Source organism: Rhincodon typus, chromosome 2, assembly GCF_021869965.1.
Source record: "Rhincodon typus isolate 14 chromosome 2, sRhiTyp1.1, whole genome shotgun sequence".
NCBI lineage: Eukaryota > Metazoa > Chordata > Chondrichthyes > Orectolobiformes > Rhincodontidae > Rhincodon > Rhincodon typus.
The window spans coordinates 69,697,698-69,722,817 of record NC_063333.1 but is presented as its reverse complement, the minus strand read 5'-3'; the positions used below and the strand labels follow the sequence as shown (position 1 = coordinate 69,722,817).

The following is a 25,120-nucleotide window of genomic DNA, read 5'->3' as shown; positions in this document are numbered from 1 at the left end:
ACATGTATACATTTTCATTTCCGGCATCTTCCTTGTAAATCCTTCCTCGGCTTCGTGAAGTGCTTTCTTATCACTTTTATAGTATGGTAATCAGAACTGCAAACAGTACTCTTAGGTGTGGTCTAACTAAGGTTCGATACAGATACAGCTTAACTTCTCTTCTTTTTAATTCCATTCCTCTGGAAAGAAATCCTCAACCCCGACTTGATTTTAACAACCTTGCCAACTTGTGGTGCAACTTATGGATATTTGTGCTCTCAAACCCCCACTGGTCTTTTATTCCACCTACGCTTGCACCTTCCAAGTAATAAGTGACCACTCTATTTTTTTGCACCAGGATTTGTCAATGTTGGATTTAGTTCACCAATTATTTGCCCATTCTGCAAATTTGTCAATGTCCTCCAGTAATTTGTTGCACTTCTCCTAGGTATAGGCCATCCTCTTCAAATTGGCACCAACTGCAAACTTAGAAATTGTGTTTTCATTCCAAAGTTCAAATTACTCATGTAAGTTAAGCACGGCAGTCCTAGCGCTCATGCTTGTGGAGTATAGTTTCCTCCTCCTGTCATTCCAAATAACCACCCATTACTGCATTCCAATTCCTTCTGTCTTTAAGCCAGGGAACAATCTATTCTGCCATTTGCACCTTTATACTAAATTATCTAAGTTTATTCAGCAGCCTATGTGGGGAAACTTAATAAATGACTTTTGAAAATCCATATAAATTATATCTACTGTCTTAATATAGTGTTGCATCTTCCAAAAATGGAAGATGATCAAGTAAGATTTTCCCCTTCTAAAATTCATCCTGACTGTCCATTATATTTTTCATGGAGGTGTTCCTCTATTCTCCCCTTTCATAAGGATTCCTTACTTCCCTATCACAAACATTCAATTGACTAATTTAAAGTTTGACACCCCCGTTCGGCATGCCTCCCAACACATTCCTTAATACAGGAATATTAGAAGTCAGTCTTCTGATTCTACACTGTTATCCAAAAAAGGACCATCCAACAAAGGCAATAATGCCTTTGCTATTTCTTCACTGTTTTCTTTGAAACTATGTGGATGCAATCCATTTGGGTCAGAGATATTATCCTGTCAAAGCTTGATTAGTGTTTTCAATACATCATCTTTCTAAACAGTGTCCTCATTACTTATGTAATTGAATGCTGTCACATCTACCTGCCCCATTATTCCACAAAATACCAAAGGATAAGAATTACTCCTTCATATGATCTATCCCTTAATGGCCCTATTCCAATCACAGCTTTTTTTTCCATAATGTGATGTGCCTATAAAATTTTTTACTGTTAGTTTAAGACCTTGATAATTTACTTTTTTCGTTCTTCTTTCGTTTTTTTCACTTCTTCCCTAAATTCTTTATATTGTCCCATTTATTTTCCCAAATTCTATGCCCAGTCCTTAAAAAAAAAAAAATCAGCTTTTCCTTCACCTATATCCTGGTCTTTGTCATATTAACGTCCTTCTCTATCATCTTAAAGCATATTATGCAGCCTGGATGTTACCATGCTTTTACTTCCCTTGTATGCTCTGGTTCGTACTCCATTACTAGATACAAAGACACATCCTTCCCTTGTTCAGCATTTTACATATTAGGTTAAAAAGGGACCAAAAAGAGTACTCATTGCAGGAAATCTTTTGCCTATAAACTTCTGTTCAGGTCACATTCAGATAGTTGAACTTCTACTTGCTTATCTGGTTTATATTTAAATTGCTTCCAATTCTTGTGGTTCCTTCCCCTCAATGTATCTGTACTTATTAGCCCTCCCTCATCCATGACGCTGGAAGACTGACGTAAGCTTCTAAAATGTTTGGCCTGGATTTCAGGGTAAGCAATGAAATGGTCGTGCCTGCTGCTGGCCTCAAAGAAACATTTCTATTCTGAAATATCCATCACAGAACCAAGGAGCTCTTGAAGCAACATGGTTGTCAAGATGGCCAAGTAACTAGTCACATGATTCTTACTGCTAACAAATCTGGAAGCAAAAAGCTTCAGAGATAGTAGGAACTGCAGATGCTGGACAATCTGAGATAACAAGGTGTAAAGCTGGATGAACACAGCAGGCCAAGCAGCATCAGAGGAGCAGGAAGTCGGCGTTTCGGGCCTAGACCCTTCTTCAGAAATGGGGGAGGGGAAGGGGGTTCTGAAATAAATAGGGAGAGAGGGGGAGGTGGATAGAAGATGGAGAGAGGAGAAGATAGGTGGAGAGGAGACAGACAGGTCAAAAAGGCGGAGATGGAGCTAGTAAAGGTGAGTGTAGGTGGGGAGTTGGGGAGGGGATAGGTCAGTCCAGGGAGGATGGACAGGTCAGGGGGGTGGGAAGAGGCTAGTAGGTAGGAGATGGGGGTGGGGCTTGAGGTGGGAGGAGGGGACAGGTGGGAAGAAGGACAGGTTAGGGAGGCGGGGACAAGCTCGGCTGGTTTTGGGATGCGGTAGGGGGAGGGGAGATTTTGAAGCTTGTGAAGTCCACATTGATACCATTGGGCTGCAGGGTTCCCAAGCGGAATATAAGATGCTGTTCCTGCAACCTTCAGGTGGCATCGTTGTGGAGGCCCAGGATGGACATGTCGTCTGAGGAATGGGAGGGGTAGTTGAAATGGTTCGCGACTGGGAGGTGCAGTTGTTTAGTGCAAACCGAGCATAGGTGTTCTGCAAAGCGGTCCCCAAGCCTCCGCTTGGTTTCCCCGATGTAGAGGGGGTCACAACGGGAACAGTGGATACAGCATACCACATTAGCAGATGTGCAGGTGAACATCCGCTTGATGTGGAAAGTCTTCTTGGGGCCTGGGATGGGGGTGAGGGAGGAGGTGTGGGGGCAGATGTAGCACTTCTTGTGGTTGCAGGGAAAAGTGCCGGGTGTGGTGGGGCTGGAGGGGAGTGTGGAGCGGACAAGGGAGTCACGGAGAGAGAGTGGTCCCTCCGGAAAGCAGATAAGGGTGAGGAGGGAAAAATGTCTTTGGTGGTGGGGTCGGATTGCAGATGGCGGAAGTGTCGGAGGATGATGCATTGGATCCGGAGGTTGGTGGGGTGGTATGCGAGGACGAGGGGGATTCGGTTTTGGTTGTTATTGCGGGGAGGGGGTGTGAGGGATGAGTTGTGGGAAATGGAGAGACGCGGTCGAGGGCGTTCTCGACCACTGAGGGGGGGAAAGTTGCGGTCCTTGAAAAATGAGGACATCCGAGATGTTCGGGAGTGGAATACCTCATCCTGGGAGCAGATGCGGCAGACATGAAGGAATTGGGAATAGGGGATGGCATTTTTGCAGGAAGGTGGGTGGGAGGAGGTGTATTCTATCTAGCTGTGGGAGTCGGTGGGCTTGAAATGGATATCGGTTTCCAGGTGGTTACCAGAGATGGAAACAGAGGTGTCCAGGAAGGAGAGAGAGGTATTAGAGATGGTCTAGGTGAACTTAAGGTTGGGGTGGAAGGTGTTGGTGAAGTGGATGAACTGTTCGAGCTCCTAGTGGGAGAACGAGACGGCGCCTATACAGTCATCAATGTAACGGAGGAAGAGGTGGGGTTTAGGGCCAGTGGAGCTACGGAAGAGGGATTGTTCCACGTAACCTACAAAGAGGCAGGCATAGCTTGGGCCCATGCGGGTACCCATGGCCACCCCTTTGTCTGTAGGAAGTGGGAATAATTGAAAGAGAAGTTGTTGAGGGTGAGGACAAGTTCGGCTAAGCGGATGAAGGTGTCAGTGGAGGGGGACTGGGCCACGCTTGGACGTTGAACAGTTTTTCTGCCGCCTCAGCCTCCACGCTTACTACTTTAACTGTGAGCCTAACCCTCCTCCTACTGAGCCCTTCCCCCGCCTCCAACTGGTCACCACCCCAAAGCCTCCTACCCTCCCTCGACCTCTTCATCTCCACCTGCCGTCGTTACATCAATCGCCTCAACCTCTCCACCCCTCTCACCCACTCAACGTGCAGCCTTCCGCTCTAATCCCAACCTCACCATAAAACCCGCAGACATGGGAGGCGCAGTTGTAGTATGGCACACTGACCTCTACACCGCTGAGGCCAGGCGCCAACTCTCCGACACATCCTCCTACCGCCCCCTTGCTCATGACCCCACCTCCGACACCAAACCATCCACAACCTCATCACCTCGGGTGACCTCCCACCCACAGCCTCCAACCTCATCGTTCCCCAACCCCGCACCGCCCGCTTCTATCTCCTTCCGAAAATCCACAAACCTGACTGCCCTGGTCTATCCGTTGTCTCTGCCTGCTCCTGCCCCACCGAACTTATCTCCACCAATCTCGACTCCATTTTCTCCCTCTTGTTCCAGGAACTGCCTACCTACATCCGTGACACCACCCACACCCTCCAACTCCTCGAAAACTTCCAATTCCCTGGTCTCCAACACCTCATTGTTACCATGGACGTTCAGTCCCTATACACCTGCATTCCCCATGCAGATGGCCTAAAGACCCTCCGGGTCTTCCTGTCCCGCAGGCCTGACCAGTCGCCCTCCACTGACACCCTCATCCGCTTAGCCGAACTTGTCCTCACCCTCAACAACTTCTCTTTCAATTACTCCCACTTCCCAAGACAAAGGGGTGGCCATGGGTACCCGCATGGGCCCAAGCTATGCCTGTCTCTTTGTAGGTTACGTGGAACAATCCCTCTTCTGTAGCTACACTGGCCCTAAACCCCACCTCTTCCTCTGTTACATTGATGACTGTATCGGCGCCACTGCGTGCTCCCACGAGGAGCTCAAACAGTTCATCCACTTCACCAACACCTTCCACCCCAACCTTAAGTTCACCTGGACCATCTCTGATACCTCTCTCTCCTTCCTGGACACCTCTGTTTCCATCTCTGGTAACCACCTGGAAACCAATATCCATTTCAAGCCCACCGACTCCCACAGCTACCTAGAATACACCTCCTCCCACCCACCTTCCTGCAAAAATGCCATCCCCTATTCCCAATTCCTTCGCCTCCGCCGCATCTGCTCCCAGAATAAGGCATTCCACTCCTAAACATTTCAGACGTCCTCATTTTTCAAGGACCGCAACAACCCCCCCTCAGTGGTCAAGAACGCCCTCGACCGCATCTCCCGCAACTCATTACTCACACCCCCTCCCCGCAATAATAACCAAAACAGAATCCCCCTCGTCCTCACGTACCACCCCACCAACCTCCGGATCCAATGCATCATCCTCCAACACTTCCGCCATCTGCAATCCGACCCCACCATCAAAGGCATTTTTCCCTCCCCACCCCTATCTGCTTTCCGGAGGGACCACTCTCTCCGTGACTCCCTTGTCCGCTCCACACTCCCCTCCAGCCCCACCACATCCGGCACTTTTCCCTGCAACCGCAGGAAGTGCTACACCTGCCCCTACACCTCCCCCCTCAACCCCATCCCAGGCCCCAAGAAGACATTCCACATCAAGCAGATGTTCAAATGCACATCTGCTAATGTGGTATACCGTATCCACTGTTCCCGTTGTGGCCTCCACTATATCGGGGAAACCAAGCAGAGGCTTGGGGACCGCTTTGCAGAACACCAATGCTCGGTTTGCACTAAACAACTGCACCTCCCAGTCGCGAACCACTTCAACTCCCCCTCCCATTCTTCAGACGACATGTCCATCCTGGGCCTCCTGCAGTGCCACAACGATGCCACCCGAAGGTTGCAGGAACAGCACCTCATATTCCACTTGGGAACCCTGCAGCCCAATGGTATCAATGTGGACTTCACAAGCTTCAAATCTCCCCTCCTCCTACTGCATTCCAAAACCAGCCCAGTTTGTCCTTGCCTCCCTAACCTGTCCTTCCTCCCACCTATCCCCTCTTCCCACCTCAAGCCCCACCCCCATCTCCTACCTACCAACCTCATCCCGCCCCCTTGACCTGTTTGCCCTCCCTGGACTGACCTATCTCCTCCCTACCTCCCCACCTACACTCACCTTTACTGGCTCCATCCCTGCCTTTTTGACCTGTCTGTCTCCTCTCCACCTATCTTCTCCTCTATCCATCTTCTATCCACCTCCCCCCTCTCCCTATTTATTTCAGAACCCCCTTCCCCTCCCCCATTTCTGAAGGGTCTAGGCCCGAAACGCCGACTTCCTGCTCCTATGATGCTGCTTGGCCTGCTGTGTTCATCCAGCTCTACACCTTGTTATCTTCGAAGTGAAAAGCGTTGTTTTTCATTGCTCATAAAATTTTAGATTGACATAAATGATTGAGATATGCACGTGATTAAGGTGGAACCTGTATTACCATAACCAAATATTTAAACATGAAATTCACATTTTACAAGTTATTATTAAAAAAATGAAATTTCACAAATACAATACCTGATTCACGAACACCGAGGCTGATCAGCAGTAATTATAAACTTCGTATGATGTTAAAAACACAGTTAAATATCCTTCAACAAGGTGAAACTTTTTAAAATAAGTTTTCTAACAGCAAGACTGATACTTGACTATAATCTCATGGAAGTTCACCAGCACATGTGGCAAATGTTCAATCCATTTTAATGGTCATGTGCAGACGTCAGATGTTATTGTCAGTTTCAGAAAGGTTTTAAAGGCAAACATTATTTTTATGGTAAAATCTGGATGGTTATATTAGAAAACATGAAGGCAACAGAAAATTGTTATGGATAAACCATTGAAATATACTGATCTGCAAAATATTTTACATGTATTTGATCTCTGAGGCAAAACACAAAAGTTAGGTCCCTCGAATATGTTCCAACAATTTAAGCATTTTTTTCCTGTAGCTAATCTAATGGTCGGTCATTCTTCTTCAATTCACTAAATAATTTATTACAAAATGATTTTAACAAAACTGGTTGCTGTAATAAGTATTAAAAGGGATCATGTTTCTACAAGCTTGAAAGTGAGGCTGTAAAAATAAATTCCCTCATCTACAATCTTTTCAAAGTCATAATGTGATATTAATTAATCAAGTGATTTTTAACTTATTTGCTCATGGCACATAGGCATCACTGCCATTCCTAATTGTCCTTGAGAAGCTTGTGGTGATCGTTTACTTGAACCATTTGCAATCCATATGACACAAGTACACCCATTGTGCTGTTATGAAGTGGGCTCAGGACTGACCCAGCAACAGTAAAAGAACAGCAATACAGTTTCCAGTTAGGATAGTGTGTGGCATGAAGGGGAAGGTGCTCCCTTCCATCCACTACTGTTTGCACTTCTAGATGGGAAAGTTTGCAGGGTTAGAAGGTGCTGCCAAAGGTGCCTGATACAAATGTCTCTCGAGTTGAACTCATGTTAGATTGAGTCTTGAGTAATATGATTGATTAACACATTTTTAGAAAATGACAAATTTCCTGTGCACAAAGATTCAAACATTAGCAACTTCTTCAGCATATTTTACATTGGATTGTCTTAAGATAAAATTTGATATGTGCAGAATATCATAAAAACCCGAACATTCTCTAGAAAAAGACCATAATCATGCTCATTTTTGGATGCTTCTTAAATTAGCTAATTAATTTGTTTCATAAATTCAGGTTCATTTCTACAAACTGGTGAGTCCTCTGTCTTCAGTGTTAAATAACAATCAAATCTCTGCTCAATTTTGAGCAGGTTATTCATAAACAATAAGACATTGATGATGATAAATCTTAAAACTACACAAACACGAAAACATCCAGCAGAAACCAATTTGGTTCAGTAAGCCCACTTGTTCCATTTTTTGTTATATGATTCCATAACATTTGGGCCTTTTAATCTCGTCACAAATCCTGAGGTAACTGAAGAACAAATACACATTTAAACATGACTCTGAAATGTCTCTCTTGACAATGCAAATATTGGGCAAAAAAAAAAATCAGACAACTATGATCTATAATCCAACTGCTGTTGAATTTCTGTTGCTTCTACTTATGGAGCTCCTGATCCCATGTGATTTGCTAATTACTCTGACATATGTCATGCCACATTCAAAGATTTATACAAATGCTTCCCCAGGTTCCTCCATCCCTATGCAACTTTGCCCATGAAACTATCCTTCCATGGCTGTGAGCAACAATATCCCCAAAATGAAAATTTGAACCTAAGGAAATAACAAACCCAATTAGAGGTGGAAAAAGGTAGTAACTTAACTTTTAAAAAGAAGCTCTTTCCAAGAAAAGTGCTTTGACAACTTTTCTTCTTTGTTTTTGTTGAGGGAGAAACACCTGACTAACTTGTATTAATAAGTTCACCTAATAACAGATAAAACATTTAGCTAATGACAATGTATGTTACTCTGATCTTTGTTTTCTTTTGCATGGGCCTATGAGATGTGTAGACCCTCAGAGCAGCCGTGCAGCTTAGAGGGAATATTTGATGACAGTTTGCAAGGACAATCCTAAGCATCCAGTTGCCTGCCACTTCAATAAACCACTGTGTCCCACGTCGACATTTGTGTCTCAGGCTTGTTGCAGTGTTCCAGCAAGACTTGATGTAAAAAGCTGGAGGATCTTCTCCCGAGGTACCTTACAGCATTCAGGACTCAACGTTGAGTTTAACAAGTTCAGAGCATGAAGACTTCCTTTCACATCTACTACTAACCCCCACACACCAGGTCCTGTTATGAGATGGGTTGCTTTTAACACAGCCAACCCATTTTCAACTACACATAGTCCCCATTATAACATATCCAGCTTCTCTTCTATCCTGGCTTACAATCCCTTTGTCTGCCTGCCTATCTTTTTTCTTCCTCTCTCTTTGGGCTCTGTCTTCACTTATCCGCTCACTTACCCTCTTCACCATCACAAATACCATCTTTTCCTAACTACTCTTAGTTCTGAAGCAGAATCACTGGACTCAAGTGTTAACTGTTTTCTCTCCATAAACGCTGCCAAATCTGCTGAGTTTCACCAGCAATCTCTGTCTTTGTTAGTTTCAGATTTCCAGCATTTGCAGTTCTTAGTTTAATTCAACAGTCTACCCCAACAATATATATAATGAAATATAATAATACTATATTAATTTCATGAATTGCTTTCTTTGGACTTTTTTTATGGCATTTTGCGTAAGAATTGTCACAGAGTAAAAGTCAATTGGTAATACATATCTATATATATCCAGAAATTATTTTAAATACACAGTAAATAGCCCAAAGATGGCTTCAACAATTATGAGACAAGTCTTATCAATAACCTTCCCGAAAATTCTCTCAAGTCAAGACCAATCAGACAATCAGCACCCTGATAACATTCAAGACCTTTCAGACAGGAAAAATTGTTATAACCTCTAGTGATCATATTATCAAGAAAAAAGAATTGCAAGCTACACCCATCCCATGAGATGAATTACTGACTTCCAATTTAGCTGATTGCCTGATCTATTCCAGGTGTTACCTCCAATGCAAGGCCTTACCCTAAAGGTAATTAATTCTCCTTCCCTGGAAGGTTTGGGCACATGACTCCCACAGTACTGAACCCAACTGCCTTCTTACATAAACAAATTTGAAATAACCCAGATATTTTAAGGACCAGTGCTTCTCCATACAACATCCATTGACAATAATTGACATTCCTAATCGTGGGATGCAAAGGAAAAGCCTCTGGCTTGTAAAAAGCACATACCAAGCTATAGGTGTGCTCTTGCAAACAAAAATTTCCTTTCATCAAAATGGCGAAGTAGAAGTCACATTTCAGAAAAAAATCTGCAGAAGACTTTAAAAAACAGATATTTCAAGAGAAGAAACTGCTTGTAATTCACTTGCTGGCTTGCCAGTCAACCCACCCTCATGAAAGAGATTCAAGTCCGCTAACTCCAACTTTGGACTTTTCACTCCATCTTAAAAGCAAGGATATTGGATAAATTAGTATCCCTCACTAATTTGCATTTAAGTCACTGCAAACAGAATTATCATTTTACCTGTTCTGATTCTACCCCTCCCTGCATGTTTATAAAAGTGCACACATGTTGTGAGATTTCCACCATGTCTGAGAGAGGCAGAAAGTGAAATAAATCCCAATTCTTTTATCAGTGTTGTATCCATCTTTGAAAAGTCAGTCTATTCAACAGTAATTATGGGAGAAATAGGTCACATTCTTTTAAAGGAAAAAGTAAATCACAACCTCCTTACAGACAGGTGGTGAGAAGAGGGAGACAGATTTGTTTTAAATCTCAATCTGTCCATAATATTTGCTTACAAATCTGGACTCAATATATCATAGTACCTTCTATCAAACAAACTGCTGCCTATCTCAAGTTCACGGAATTCGTTAGTGTGATTTATGGCACAAATGGAGACAGTTCAGCACATCATGCCAATGCCAGTCAGTATTCTGTGGAAAACTCAATCAATCTCATTCCTCTGTTCTACACATGTAACCTAACAAATTTATTCTGTTTATGTACTTATCCAATTTTCTTTTGAAATCACTGGTCACCTCTGCTTCCACTACCTTTGTGGGCAGCAAGCTCCAATTAATTATAACTTACTACATGAAAAAGCACTTCCACATATACATTCTGTATTCATTGCCCAAAATCTTAAACATACTCCTTAGATCTTCTCCCATTGGCTCGTGGGAACAACATTTCTTGCCTCACATTTATCTAAACCTGTCATAATCTTGTGCACCTTTACCAAATCTCCCCTCAAAATCCTTCGCTTTAAGGTGAACAACCTTGTCCACTTGTAATTAAAACTCCCCAATCCCTGGAAACATTCCAGTAAATCCTCTGTGCAGCCTTTTAGGGACTCTTGCATTGTGGTGAGTAAAACTGGACAAAATACTCTACTTATGGGCTGACAGGAGCTTTATAACAATTCAGAATAACACCCCTGCTTTTGCAATTTTACTTCTATTAACAAAGCCCACAATCCCTTATGCTTTGCTAATTATGATTCTTTATGTCTTGACACATTCAAAGATCGATGAATATGCACCCCCAGGTTTCACCTTTCCCAAACCAGCGTTCCACAAACATTTCTCCCCAATGTGAGTGCTTTGAGGCTTGAACATTGTTTTAACTCCTCAGTAAGGACTGACAGAATGGGTTGGGTACTGTGAAAATTAACAGTGACAAAGGCCTGAAAGAGTAGGCATCTACTTGATCAAAGCTCATTGGCAGCCATTACGGTTACAGAACTGGCAAGCCCAAAATTACAACTCATTACCTCAACTGTAGTTCTGGCAGCATCGGTGAAGGAAAAAACAGAGTTAATGTTTCGGGTCCGGTGACCCTTCCTCAGAACTGTTTAAGTTCTGAGGAAGGGTCACCAGACCTGAAATGTTAACTCTGTTTTGTCCTTCACAGATGCTGCCAAAACTGCTGAGCTTCTCCAGCAATTTTGTTTTTGTTCCCGATTTTCAGCATCTGCAGTTCTTTCGGTTTTTACCTCAACTGTAGTCACAATCCTAGTTTGGGATTCCTGCCCACACACCCTGCCATTGTCTGTACTTCCTCTACCTTCTGCTACAAAAGCTATCACCTCATACATTTCTTTATTAAATTCTATCTGTTATTTGTCTGCCCATTGTGGTAACTTAGCTATTCTCTAATGCAGTTTTAGCACCATCCTCACTGTTCGTTATTTATTCTCTATTAAAAAACAGTGGTCCTAGCACTCTCCCTTCGGAACACCAACGTCCACCACCCTTCAGTCTGAAATGCAGTCATTTAACATAACTCGCTGTTTGAGCCTTAAGCCATTTATCCATATTGATTCTGATACTCCAATTCCATGAGTTACAATGATGTTTACCAGCTTTTTTGAGAGATGCTTTGTCACTTATTTAAAATCCATACATATTGTATTCAACATATTCTCTTCAACTTGTTTCTTGATCAAAAAATACAATCAGATTAATCAAGCACCATCTAATTTTCCTGAATCCATGATGGCTCCCATTAATTAACTCAAATGATTCCAAAAGTCTGTCAATTTTCTCCCCGATTATTATTTCTAAAACCTTTCCTAGTACTGACGTTGAACTAACTGATCTGTAGTTGATAGAACAGCCTTTGCATCCTCTGTTGAATAAGGATTTGCCATTCCCTTTCATGATTACTTCATCTCATTTGTCTTCTTTTTTTTCTCTCCCTCCAGAGTTATTCGGTAATAGATGGGGTATTTAGGGTCTTGAACTTGAACACTCAATATACTGGTGCCACTGGCAACTTATTTTCATTGAAGTAGAGGCCCTTCTCAATATCAATAAGTAGCTATGGTTGAAGAGAACACTAGGCTGCACTAACTAAACCATAAAAAGGTAAACGACAGCTTTTCAAAGCCTCAGGTCTTATGCATTCCAAAGTTTAATTAAGGATTCAAATGGTTTTACCAGGACTGAATTCGCTCAACTCAAAATATGAGCCAAGACTGAAGAGTCTAAGATTTTTATCAATAAGTTGTTTAATCTAAAATATTATCCATGAAACACAATTGAAAAGGATTAGAGAACATGTATTGAACATTCAGTGATCGTATAGTGATTGCTCCAGAATGTACAGCTTTTCCCCAGTTTTTCTACATTTCCCCTGTTCTTGATGCTGCTGCTGGGACATGGCACCCCATTACAGTCCACTTGCCAAGTCAAGCTGTACCCACAAATCTTGCCAATGACTGTGGCTGATCCATTGACAAATATCAGCAGTCAGCAAGTACACAGAACAAAGCTGAATAAAAGTCAAGAAATCCGTTTATAAAGCAAATTCTGAAGCTGTTGCACCAGATACTAAAATTGTGTGAAACCTGAATGACATATGGAAGTTTTTTTTATACAAAGAAAGGTTGTAACTGCTCTGATATGATTCAAATGACAAGATAAAGAGAGTGTGTCAATTTGGAGATCTTGGTTAACATTTAGTATGTCTCGTTCTTATCTAGAATTAGTGTCAAAGATATGAATCATATATCCATCTGTAATATAAATACAGCCCACAAACAGATATTGTTCAAAGCATCATGCTATTTTCTGCATCCTATGCTTAAAGCTTTCAGGACATGTTTTGACCCCGTGAACTCCAGTACTGCTTTCCTTTAAAATGATAGCATCAACATTTCAACGTTTGGCCCAGGAGTTAACAGAAGTATTGCACATACTTGTTTAACCACACAAAGATTTGAAAGCCACCCAACAGATTGTCTCAGGGGGTCAGGATGCATTTTTATGCACCAAAACATTCTTACCAGATTTACTGGTAGTTTCTCTCTTCATTTAAAAAGAGTTCAAAGTCTGGTAAAACAAAACCTTGAACGACAAACAGAAATCTCTTATTTGATTTATGTTTTTTTTAATAGATCAATGTTACCTTATACAGCTGTAGTGTTTGAATGTGCTAGCTGCTTTTTGACATTCCAAACAGAGTTGTATTGCTCCAGGATAATCTTCTTCCTTAAACACAACAACCACAAAAGCATTCAGAGCTCAACAAAACCAATAAAACAAATTTTCAGTTGTAAAAAATTCCAAAATTGTTAATAAATATAAGCCCAGACTTCACGGCATAAATACAAAACAAATAAATAAGATGACAATGAGGGCATATGGTAGAACAGAACACTGTCCTTTTACTACGATAAGCCAAACCCAGTATCCATGTCCTGATCATTTAGGTGGATGAAAACCATTATCTGGGTCTCAGTGGAGCTCTGAAGTGTGAGGTTTTGTATTTGCAACAAAGCATAGGAATACACAACCAACAGGAGAGTATACGAGGAGCAGAGGAAGTGAAACACCTCGGAGTGGATGTCCATAGGCTCCTGAAGATAACAGGACAGGTTGACAAGATGGTAAAGGAATATGGGGATACTCTTCTCTCATTGGGTGAGGAACTGAATACAAATACTTGGATGTAATTTTCAAAATGTATAACAAAGCAAGGGTGATGTGAGGAAATAATTTTTCACACACCAACGGTTATGGTGCGAGATGCACTGCCCAAAAATGTGGTTGAAGCATTCATGAGGGCACTGGATGAATTTTTTCAGCAGAAACAGTCAACAGGGACACGGTGAAAAAGGAAAGAGATTGGCAGTAGGTAATGGAACTGCTGCAGAAACAATGGGCTGAATGGCCTCCTTCTACACCATAACAATTCTGAGAGACTGTTCAACATGCTGGTTAGATCACAGCTGGAATTGTTTGTACAGTTCTGATCACCAAATTACAGGAGGGAGATAATTGCTCTAGACAGAGTACAGAGGAGACTTACAATAATGTTGCGAGGGCTTGAGAATTACAAGTAGGAGGAAAAATTGGATAGGCTTGGGCTGTTGTCCTAGGAATAACGAAGGCTGAGGGGATACATAATTGAGGTATACAAAATAATGTGGGGTCTTGGATAGAGTGGACAGGGAAGACCTGTTTCCCCCAGTGGAGAGGTCAATTACCAGCAGGTGCAGATTTCATGCGACCTGTATGGGGAATGGAGGGGTCAAAAGGAAAAGAGTTTTCACGCAAAGGGTGGTGGAATGGAATTCACTGTCCAGTTTGACAGCAAAGGCAGAAACCCTTAACTTATTTAAAATCAACTCAGATCTGCATCTCTGTAATCTACAAGGCTGTGGCCCAGGTGCCAGAAAGTGGGATTAGAATGGGCAACTCATTTATTCAGCTGACACAAACATGATGCGCTGCATGGTCTCTTTCTGTGCTGTAACTATTCTATGGCTGTTGCTATGCCTCAGTCAACATCTTTCTTTAATTATGGATTAATGGTGACCAAAAAGAACTCAGCTGCCAATTTGCTATGATCTAAGTGAGCCATGGAACCATTTTTAAGAAATTAATGATCTAATTCTGTTTCTCTGGAACCGATACTATCATAATTGGATTTATCATTTTCTGTAGGAAGTCACCAGATACTTAATGATGTGCACAGGACAAAATAGTCTGCTTGACTGGTGCCTCATTCACAAAATTAAGAATTTATGCATTCGATTATCAGCATCTGTGGCTACAGTGTGTGTCACTTACAAGGTACACTCTAGTGACTTATTGAGGCTTTTTCAACAGCACACAAACCCAAGATTTCTACCATGTAGTTGAACAAGAGCAGTAGATGCATGGCAATACCTCCATTTTCAGGATTCCCACAATCTGAATTGGAAAAAATATTGTTGCTTCTTCATTGTCACCAGGTCAATATCTTGGAACAGCCAAGTGTGGGAATTCCTTTACCATCTGGACTGCAGCGGTTTAACAACATGCATGAATTCCTAAGTGTATTGATTTACTTTTTATGTTATAAAAATTAACTCATGGAATGGGGTCACAAGGCGGCCAAACCAAATGAGGATGCAGATTTCCTTCCCTAAACGGTGTTAATGAACCAGATGGGTTTTTTCATGACAATCAACATGGTTGCCATCAGGTGAGAATTTAATTCTAGATTTTTTAAAAATTATTTCAAACTTCAGCATCTGTCAAGGTAGGATTTGAACCTATGCTTCCCAGAACATAGCCTAGGATTACACGTTTAGTGACATTACTACTATGTCACCACATTCCCACTTCAAAATGCAGAAACACTTGAAAACATTCCGAAGGACGATTATGATGGGTAATAACCACTGGCCCAGCAGCAACACACACATCTCCTGAATGAACAAAGGAAATCTCAATATCATGGTCGTAAATGTAAATGTATATTTCCAGTTTCCACATACTATTTCTTTCAACTCGTTATGGATGTCATTTCAGCTCAAATATCCAGAAACACCATCAGTACTCCAGAGCATCATACTGCTTCTTAAATGATTCCAAGAATTTCACATGCATTTTTTTGTTGAATAATCAACACAGCAGAATGCTTTCTTTAAAAGGAGTCTTTAAATCGGTCTATAACACACTTGGACCAGTATCTTTTAATTACTGTAAATTTTCTGAAATAAAAACCATTCTCTCCCTCCAGTCCCCATCCCCTCCATCATATAGTACAGTGATCGTGGATACAGGCAAAAGAAACAGAGGTGGTACAAAGAAACTATTTTTTATTATAGTTATTCAATTTGGAATGCACAATCTGAAAAGCTGGAGGAAGCAGGTGCAATAGTAATATTCAAAAGTAAAACGGATAAATACTTGAAGAAAAAATACTTTACTGCTTTGTGAATCGAGAACAGAAAGGCCGGATACACTGGGCAGCCCAATCAAAGAGCCGGAGCATGCACAACAGGCCATGCTATATCATTCTATGAATCCAGTCTAAACCAAAGAAAATAAATTCTGCTGCCTACACTTACATGAAAAAAACAGAGTAAGGTAAATCAATCCAACTGCTATCCATAGCAACATCTCATATTAATATTAACTGGCCATGATAAGCATGGGCTGATTTGCAGCTTGTTAAAATTGTAATGTGGAAACATTTCGTAAGAACTTTTAGCTAGGTGATGGCATTCATCTCTTTAAAATGAGACTGTTGCAGTTGTCCTTTGGTTTGGACACCCTAGATTGGGAAAACATGCAGTTGTCTCTCTCGCAAAAATGAAGAATAAATATCGAGCTCTTATAAAACTTTTAATTCCCCAAATAACTTTTCAACTGTAGTTGACAAAAATCTGAATCCTCAGACTATGAGCAAATCAAAAACCAACTTTCAAAAGCATCTACTTAAGACTTTAAAATACATTAAATAGCCAAACGAAAATCACTTCTATAATGATGTGACTGGACTTTGCAGTGACCCTTACACCAGTTTCTCACAAGTCAAAGTCAGTCAGATGCTCAACACATCCTGTAGCTCCTGACTGAATAGGAATGCCAACTATTGTTTTACAAGATGCCACCAGGATACATTGTCTCCAGGGAAAAAAAACAACCCTACACAACAGAATTGCAAGTCACGCCATCCTATAAAATGCTTAATGACTTTCCATTTAACCTCTGGGATGAGGCATAGACAGTTCTTAATCTGCAATGCAAGCCTTCCTCTTGACAGAAAATGGATAAATTGGTTTCAGTGAATTTGAGAGAGGTGTGTTTGGCCGAATGGGGGACTCTTCTGTTGTAAAATGATGGGAGGTATAAATTTCTTCGACCAGTAATTTAAAATGCGTTAAAACAAATCAGTAGCTTTATTCCAGATTTTCTTTTTCACTGACCTTCAATCCAATTGGTAAACTTAAACATTTTTCATCTTCTGGAGGCAAGAAAACATACTTGAGAGTTAAGAAAGGAAAGAAGAACACAAAGCAGTAGTCAAAGTACAAAGGACAACCCAAAAGAGAAAAGCAATTTGATGCCATAAGAGTGCAAGGTGTCCAAAAAGGAATGAAAAACAGAAAGGAATGTGTGCTTCTCTCAAGTCACGTTGTAAGATTTCAAGAACTTCTCAAACTATGCATACAATATAATGTGGCATATATCAGGATCACAATTATTAGTTAGATCTATCAACAGAGAAACACCATAGTTGTAAAACATAGAAAATATATAATTCAACATACAAATGTTGATACTTGACAGAATTAATGTTCAAGCAAAAAAAATACAGAAATTATAAGACAATTGTGAGGAGAATCGCTTAGCAAGAGATCGCCGTGATTCTTCCAAAGCAGGCAGGCAGTCAGTCAGTCTGGTCCAGGTACCAACATCACCTGTTAGAGCAAGTTATAGAGGATCACAACTTCCAAACACTGCAACAGTTGCGATCTGATGGCCTTCTCAAAGCTGCCTGTTGCAAAATATTTGAACCTTTTATTCAAGTCAGCTTAACTACAGCCTGAACTGAACTTGTCCAAATAAACTTAGCCAAAATTACTTAGCAAAGCCAAGGCAACAAAACTGAAAACAGATCAAACAGCTATGACATGTGACAATCATGAATGGAAGTAAAAATACTGTTTCTTCGATCTCCATTCATGATATTGCAAAGTTTAACATACTATATTAGTTCAATAGGATGCAACTTTCCAAATATGATACTGATCCAAAAAATTGTGAAGGAAAATAATTTTTCACATTTTGCTTCACACTTAAAATTTATGATCTGAAAATACAGTGACCAGTCACTACTGTTTTTCTAGTGTTATCAGAATGTAAATCATGATTGCTTACCTCCAACATCTCACTTAATCGCACATCCGTCCTTTGCTGTAAAGAACAAAACAAGTGCTTTGTTAGAAATATTTCGCACAAACTAAAATAAAAATAAAGTTTAAATGTGTAAAAAATATATACCAGTGTTTTAATTGTGCGTAAAGACTTCAGTAGTCCAATCAACAGCTGTCTCTTTCTTTGATTCGCAAGCAATCCCAGGCTAGCTTGTGTAAAGCCTTCCTTGGCAATATTTAGCTGCCTGACAAAATAAAACATCATCAAGCCTATTTCAAGCAATTAAATATGGTAATGAAATGCAATCAAAAATGTTAGTTGTTATCTTCATAATAAGAGGTTCATTTTCATATGACATTCAACCTATATTGCATCTTTAACATGGTAAAATATCCCATAATGCTGTACAGAGACATTAGATAAAGGAATTTTGGGCCAGAAAAGGAAGGATTTAGACCAAACAAATGATTGATCAAAGAAGCAGTTTTAAGACCAGGTATGAAAAGGAGATCAAAGGCAAAAGGGAGATGAGTTTAGCAAGAAAATTCCACAGAAATCTAACTGGCTGAAAAAGCAACTACAAGAGGTGCAGAGGTGAAAGACCACACATCAGAAGTGGGTGCATTCTTAAACCAAAAAAATCAAATGACAAATACACAGCACTCTCTACACCAGGGAAGCCACACCAAAAATCAGATGGACAGCATCCATACAACAGAGTTAGACAGTTTCATTAAATAGTAAATAATCAGCTTTTGTTACAGGTAAATGAAATTACTTGTTTTTCTAACTCTGCAAATACCTTTTCATTCTTGCTGTCAATAAATCATCTCCAATATCAAGGTGCTTTTGCAAAAAAAAAGAACAACACAGCAACAGGCCATTCAGACCAACTGATCTGTGCTCTCAATGAGGATGCTCATCTCATGCTCCACACTTGTTGTTCCCAGCATATCCTTCTATCCTTCTCATCCTTTACTAAAATCAATTTACCTAATTCACCGCTATGTAGAAGCTTCCACTCTCTGGGTCAAGGTGATCATCCCGAGTTCCTTCTTGCATTCATGAGTGACTCTTGTATTTATGCCCCTAGTCCTCATCCCATCATCTCTATCTATCTTCATAATATTAGATCATCTGATTGGTTTCTAGTTTCTAAAATGAACATGTTCTATCTCTTCTGATTTGTTGTAACATCTCTGTACTATCAAATCTCTATGTTTTTACATCTTCTCCAGCACTACAGTATGTTGTTTCAAACACTGACCAAAACTGTGCACAAAACCATAAGTGTAGCTTAATCAAAATTCCTGCAAATCATACATAACTTCTCTACTTCTACAATTCTACCAATCAAGAAAGTTTTTCTTTCTTATTTTTGTGGCCTTGTTAACCCGATTTGCACGACCAATGATCCACAAATCCAAATCTATGGTATCTTGAAACAAAGATGTCATGTGGACTTTAATTTCCCAACATGCATGTCACTTTGTTCTTTCAAGAAAAATTCACTTACTCACTTGTAACAAGTACTGAATATCAGGCAACATGCGGGCATGTAGTTTTAGCATTTTAATCATTCTGTTCAAGGCTCTTAGACCATCTCAATAAGATGTTAGGCATTGAATTATCAGATTATGACGTGAGTAGAGCAGCCATCTTTGGAAACACATAAGGTGTTTCACCTGAAGTTGTTATGATCAGGGAGCTGATTTTACTTAATCTATCCATATGCAAAGAATAAACTCTATGCAGCTATACCAAAATATTATCTTCTTTCTTTGCTCTTAAGTTTACTTTCCAACGCACACAAAAATAATGACATCCCTTCTGAATACTTTCCTATTGTAAGTAGACTTTGTACACAAAACTACTACAGTAAAAAGCAATTAAAGTGATTAGTGAATGTTTGCATCAAGTATGTACAAACTGAAAAATGCTAAGTATTAACTTATAATCCAATTTATTAATAATTTCCACAACGTCAGTAGCAAATTCTTTTTCAGAGTCAAAATTTTAGCACAACTACAGAGCAAATTGTGCAAAATAATATTGAAGAAAACCCTTGCAAAGACTCAACAGTTTGGGCAGGATCTGCAAAGAGAAAGAGTTCAAGTTTGAGCGAGTTGATGACTTTTCAATAGCACAAAATTTATTATTCCTACAAGAACAAATGTTTTTTGTCGGATTTTATTTTTGAAAAACAGTTCAATCAGAATTGCAAACCTGGAGGAAATTCCAACATGGAACACTGCATTTCTGAAATACAAACTGTTTTAAAAAACTTTTGCCCTAAAACATTTGGCTTCACACAATGATACCACATGACCATATATTCCACAATTTGGGAATTACATTTGCTACTTGTTACGAAAGCATAAATTATTGATTTATTTTGTAAATGGGTAGGAAGTGAGGAATATAAGGTTCAGAACACATTTACCAGATTGATACCAGGAACGAGTTGGTTGTTGTATGAGTAAAGGTTGAAAAGACTGGCTTATCTCCATTCGACTTTATAACAGTGAGGGGTGACGACTCAAATATAAAAGATCTTTAATGGGCTTGCTACATTGGATTTGGAAAGGATGCTTCCTTCTATGAAGATGTCCAGAACCAGGGCACACTGTTTAAAGATTAGGGGTCACCTGGGTAGGGCAGAAACAAGGTGTATTTTCTTTTTCCTCTGAGGATGTGCAACTTTAGAAATCACTGCTTACTAAGTCATTAAATATTGATTAGTTCCATTGACAGGATGGCTGGTTTATGATACAGACTGAAGACAACAACACAAGTTCAAATCCTGTACCAGGCATGGGCAAATCTTAAATCATCTCTCTCCCAATCTAATGAAAGAATAGCCTATGTGACTATGTTCACTTTCACTGTGTAAGCTAAGAAGGAACAATTTTGAGGAACAAAAGGGTACAAGTCAGCATGTTTTGTCAAGGGAAGGTCATATCTGATCAACTTCATTGAATTTTCCAGGGAGGTGTCTAGGTGTGTAGATGAGGACAATGAGTTCAACATGGTTGACTTCGACGTCCATTCCATTTACCACCAGATAAATATGAGATGATGCATTTGGACAGGCCAAACAAGGCAAGGGAATACATGACTAACAGGAGGAAGCACCAAGGATCAGCGAGATCTTGGTGTGCGTGTACACCGGTGCCTTAACGTAACAGGACAGGTCACCTCGTCACCTCGGTCACCTCGTCACCTCAGTCACCTTGTCAAACAAATTCAATGAGGTTTTCAAGTGTGACCTACATGACATGAATCAAAAGGTGGCATGTGGGATACTTGCCTGAATCAACCAAGGCATAAGGTTTAAGAGCAGGGAGGTTATGCTGGAACAGTATAAAAGTTAGGCCACAGCTACAGTATTGTGCGCGTTTCTGGAATCAACATTACAGGACAGATGTGATTGCACTGGAGAGGTTGCAGAGGAGATTTACCATATTATTGTTCTGGACTGGAGAGCACCATTCTGTCCCTCAAGACCGTTCTATCATTCAATGAGGTAATGGCTGCTTTGTGGTCTAACTCCATATATATGCCTTTAGATCATATCCCTTAATACCTTTGTTTAATTCAAATTTATCTCAGATGTAAAATTAGCAACTGACACAGCATCCACTGCTGTTTGTGGAAGAGAGTTCCAAAATCTACCGCCCTTTGTGTGTAGAAGTGTTTCCTAACATCTCTCCTGAACAGTCTGATCCTAATTCTGAGGCTATGCCCTCTGAGCTCTCAGATCTTTATCTGCCCTACCTTTGCCCAATAATAGCTTAAAGACTTGAATCAGATCACCCCTTAACCTTCTAAATTCTAGATTAAACAGGCTTAATTTACGTAATCTCTCCTCATAACTTAACTTTTGAAGTCCAAGTATCATTCTTGTAAACCTACACTGTACTCCCTTCAACCTCAATGTATCCTTTCTAAGGAATGATGCCCATATCTGTTCACAGTACTCCAAGTAGGGTCCAACCAAGATTTTGTATAACTGTAGCATAACTTCTGCATCCATGTAATCCAGTTCCCTTGATGTAAAGGCTGGTCTTCCGTTAGCTTTCTTGATTATTTTCTGCACCTGATCATGGAATCTTCAAGATCTATGAACCTGAACTCCCCCAAGTCTCTTTGGACATCCACTAAATTGAACTGCATACTATCTAGAAAGTACTCTGATCTATCCTTTTTCAGATCAAACTGGATAACTTCACAATTGCTTACAATGAACTCCATCTGCCACGGTTTTTCCCATTCACTCAATCTATCAATATCCCTTTGTAACATTGTCTTATAATGCCACATAAAATTCTATCAACAACAAATTTGGATACATGGCTTTCTATGTTATCATCTAAAGTTGTCAATAAATAATGAGTACTTGAGACCCTAACACAGATCCTTGTGGGACACCCCTAGTCATATCCTGCCAATTTAAGTACACGTCCATTATCCCTACTTTCCGTTAGCTGCCACTCAACCAATTTCCAAGCCATGTCAGTAATTTGCCCTCAGTTCCGTGGGCTTCTGTCTTAATTAACAGTTTCTTTAAATAAAAAGAATGCCTTCTAGAAGTCCATATAAACAATATCCATAGACATTTCCCTGTCCACTACCTCAGTCACCTCATCAAACAAATTCAATGAGGTTTGTCAAGTGTGACCTACATGACATGAATCCATGCTAGCTCTGCCCAGATACTGAAATCTTTTAGTGATGAACAGAGATTAGACAGACTGGGATTGTTTTCTGTGAAACAGAGAGCAGACATGCTTGAGTTGTATAAAATTGAGGGGCATAGATAAGGTGGTCAAGAAGAAATATTTCCCCTGGATGGAAGGATTAACGATGAGTGGGCATAGGTTGAATGTGGGGGGGAAATAATTTAGAGGTGGCTTGAGAAAAAAAAAAAACTTTTTTCATCCATAGCGTGGTGGGAATCTGAAACTCACTGTCCCTAAGGGTGGTGAAGGAAGAAACCCTCATAACATTTTAGTAGTATTTAGGTGTGCACTTGCAATGCCAAGAAATATAAGGCTATCAGCCAAGTGCTAGAAAATTGGATTAGAATAGTTCTGTAGTCGTTTTCGATTGGCACAAGTGGGATGGGCTAAATGGTCACTTTTTCTGTGCTGTAGATCTCTATTACTCCATGACTAACTACCTTGCTAGATGTAACCTATAGACCAACTAATGGAAAGGATTAGAAGAACAAATCTTTAGGGAAATTACAGAGATGTCAACATTATAACGTAGTTACAATGGGGAATTTCAATTGCCCAAACATAGACTAGGAAACTGGCAGTGCAGGGAGCAAAGGTAACTGCTCATCAAATGCATTCAAGAGAGTTTCTTACAGCAGTATGGATCCAGTCCAACAAGAAAGGATGCACTGTTGGACCTCTTCTTGGAAATAACGTGGGCCAAGTTGAACAAGATTCAGTGGGGGGGATACATCTCGAAGGCTGTGATCATTGTACTGTGAAGTTCAGGATAACAGTAGAGAATGACAAAACAGACAACTCTGTCACTAGAAGGGTTCAAAATAAATAAGGATGCAGTGCTGGAAATACTGTTGGTACTTAAAGTTGACAAGATGCCAATTCTGGATAAGATGAATTCAAGGATATTGAATGCAGTGAGTGTGCAAAAAGCAGGAGCACTGGCCATAATTTTGCAGTCTTTCAGAAGAATGGAGAATTGTTAACATTGTGGCCAAGGCTGTTAGAAATAGCCCAGCAATTGGCCCAATCAGTTGAAAATCAGTGGTGGGGAGGTTCTGGAAACAATTTTACAAGATAGAATTAGTAGTCTCATGGAAAAGATAGGCTGGTTAGCAAGAGTCAGCATGGATTGCCGAAGGAGAAATCATCCTGGACTGACTTGGAGTTACTCTGAGGAGGTAACAGAGAGGTTCAACGGACATAGGACAGTTGATGTATACATGAACTTAGCAATGTTCGATACAGTACTGCACAACAGACTTCTAAGGAAAGTTACAGACCATGGAATAAAAGAGACGTAGCAACATAGACATAACATTGGCTGAGTGATAGGGGACAGAGACCAACAGTCAATGGATATTTTTCGGGCTGCAGTAAGGTTTATAGTCATGTCCTTCAAAAGATGATATTAGGACCCTTGCTTTTCATGATATATTACTGATCTGAATCTTGGTGTGCAGGAGACAATTTCCAAGTTTGCAGATTAAGAAAAACAGAAGTATTGTAACAGAGAGGAGGATATGGACAATTTGGTGGAGTGGGTTGTTAAGTGGCAGATAAGTTCCAATGCAGAGAAGTATGAGGTGATACATTTGGTTAGGAAGAACATAGAAAAGCAAATAAAATGGGTGGTATAATTCTACAGGGAATGGAGGAGCAGAAAGAGACCTGCATGTATATGTATACAGTTCATTGAACTGGCAGGACAAGTTAACAAAAGATACAGCATCCTCAGATTTGTTAATAGGAACATGGAATTTAAGAGCAAAGAGGGAATGTTGAACTTATATAAGACGTCAGCTGGAGTACTGTACACTGAGCACTACATTATAAGAAAAATGTGGACACATTGGATAGACTGCGGAAGTGATTTACATGATTGGTTCCAGTGATGAAAAATTTCAGTTGTGGAGATAGATTGAAGAAGTTGAGATTGTACTCTTTGAAGAGACGATGGCCAAGAGGAGACTTAGCAGAGGTTTTCAAAAGCATGAGCTGGCTAGGTACTGTGGATAGGGAGAAACTGCTCCCACTCACAAAAGAAACAAGAATGAGGGGCATAAATTTAAAATGAATCAGAAAAGAAGGAGTTAATAAGATGCGTGAAGAACTTTTTCTCACAGCAAGTAGTTAGGGTATGGAATGAAAACTGAAAGAACTGCAGATGCTGTAAATCAGGAACAAAAATAAAGTTACTGGAAAAGCTCAGCAGGTCTGGCAGCATCTGTGAAGGAAAAAACAGAGTTAACGTTTCGAGTCTGGTGACCCTTCCTCAGAAGAAGGTTCACCGGACCTGAAACGTTAACTCTATTTTTTCCTTCACAGATGCTGCCAGACCTGCTGAGCTTTTCCAGCAA

General features: G+C 40.4%; 1 protein-coding gene across 2 annotated transcripts in view; it reads right to left on the bottom strand.

Annotated features, from left to right (window-relative positions):
* vps50 (VPS50 EARP/GARPII complex subunit) overlaps positions 1 to 25,120 on the bottom strand; it is a 158,481-nt gene that overhangs the window by 90,485 nt on the left and 42,876 nt on the right. For both annotated transcript variants that reach the window (XM_048610923.1, XM_048610918.1), the window contains 3 exons: positions 18,148 to 18,265; positions 18,025 to 18,060; positions 13,274 to 13,356 (listed from right to left, as the gene is read on the bottom strand). In XM_048610923.1, the coding sequence (XP_048466880.1) occupies positions 13,274 to 13,356; positions 18,025 to 18,060; positions 18,148 to 18,265 (237 nt within the window). The remainder of the gene's footprint in view (positions 1 to 13,273; positions 13,357 to 18,024; positions 18,061 to 18,147; positions 18,266 to 25,120) is intronic.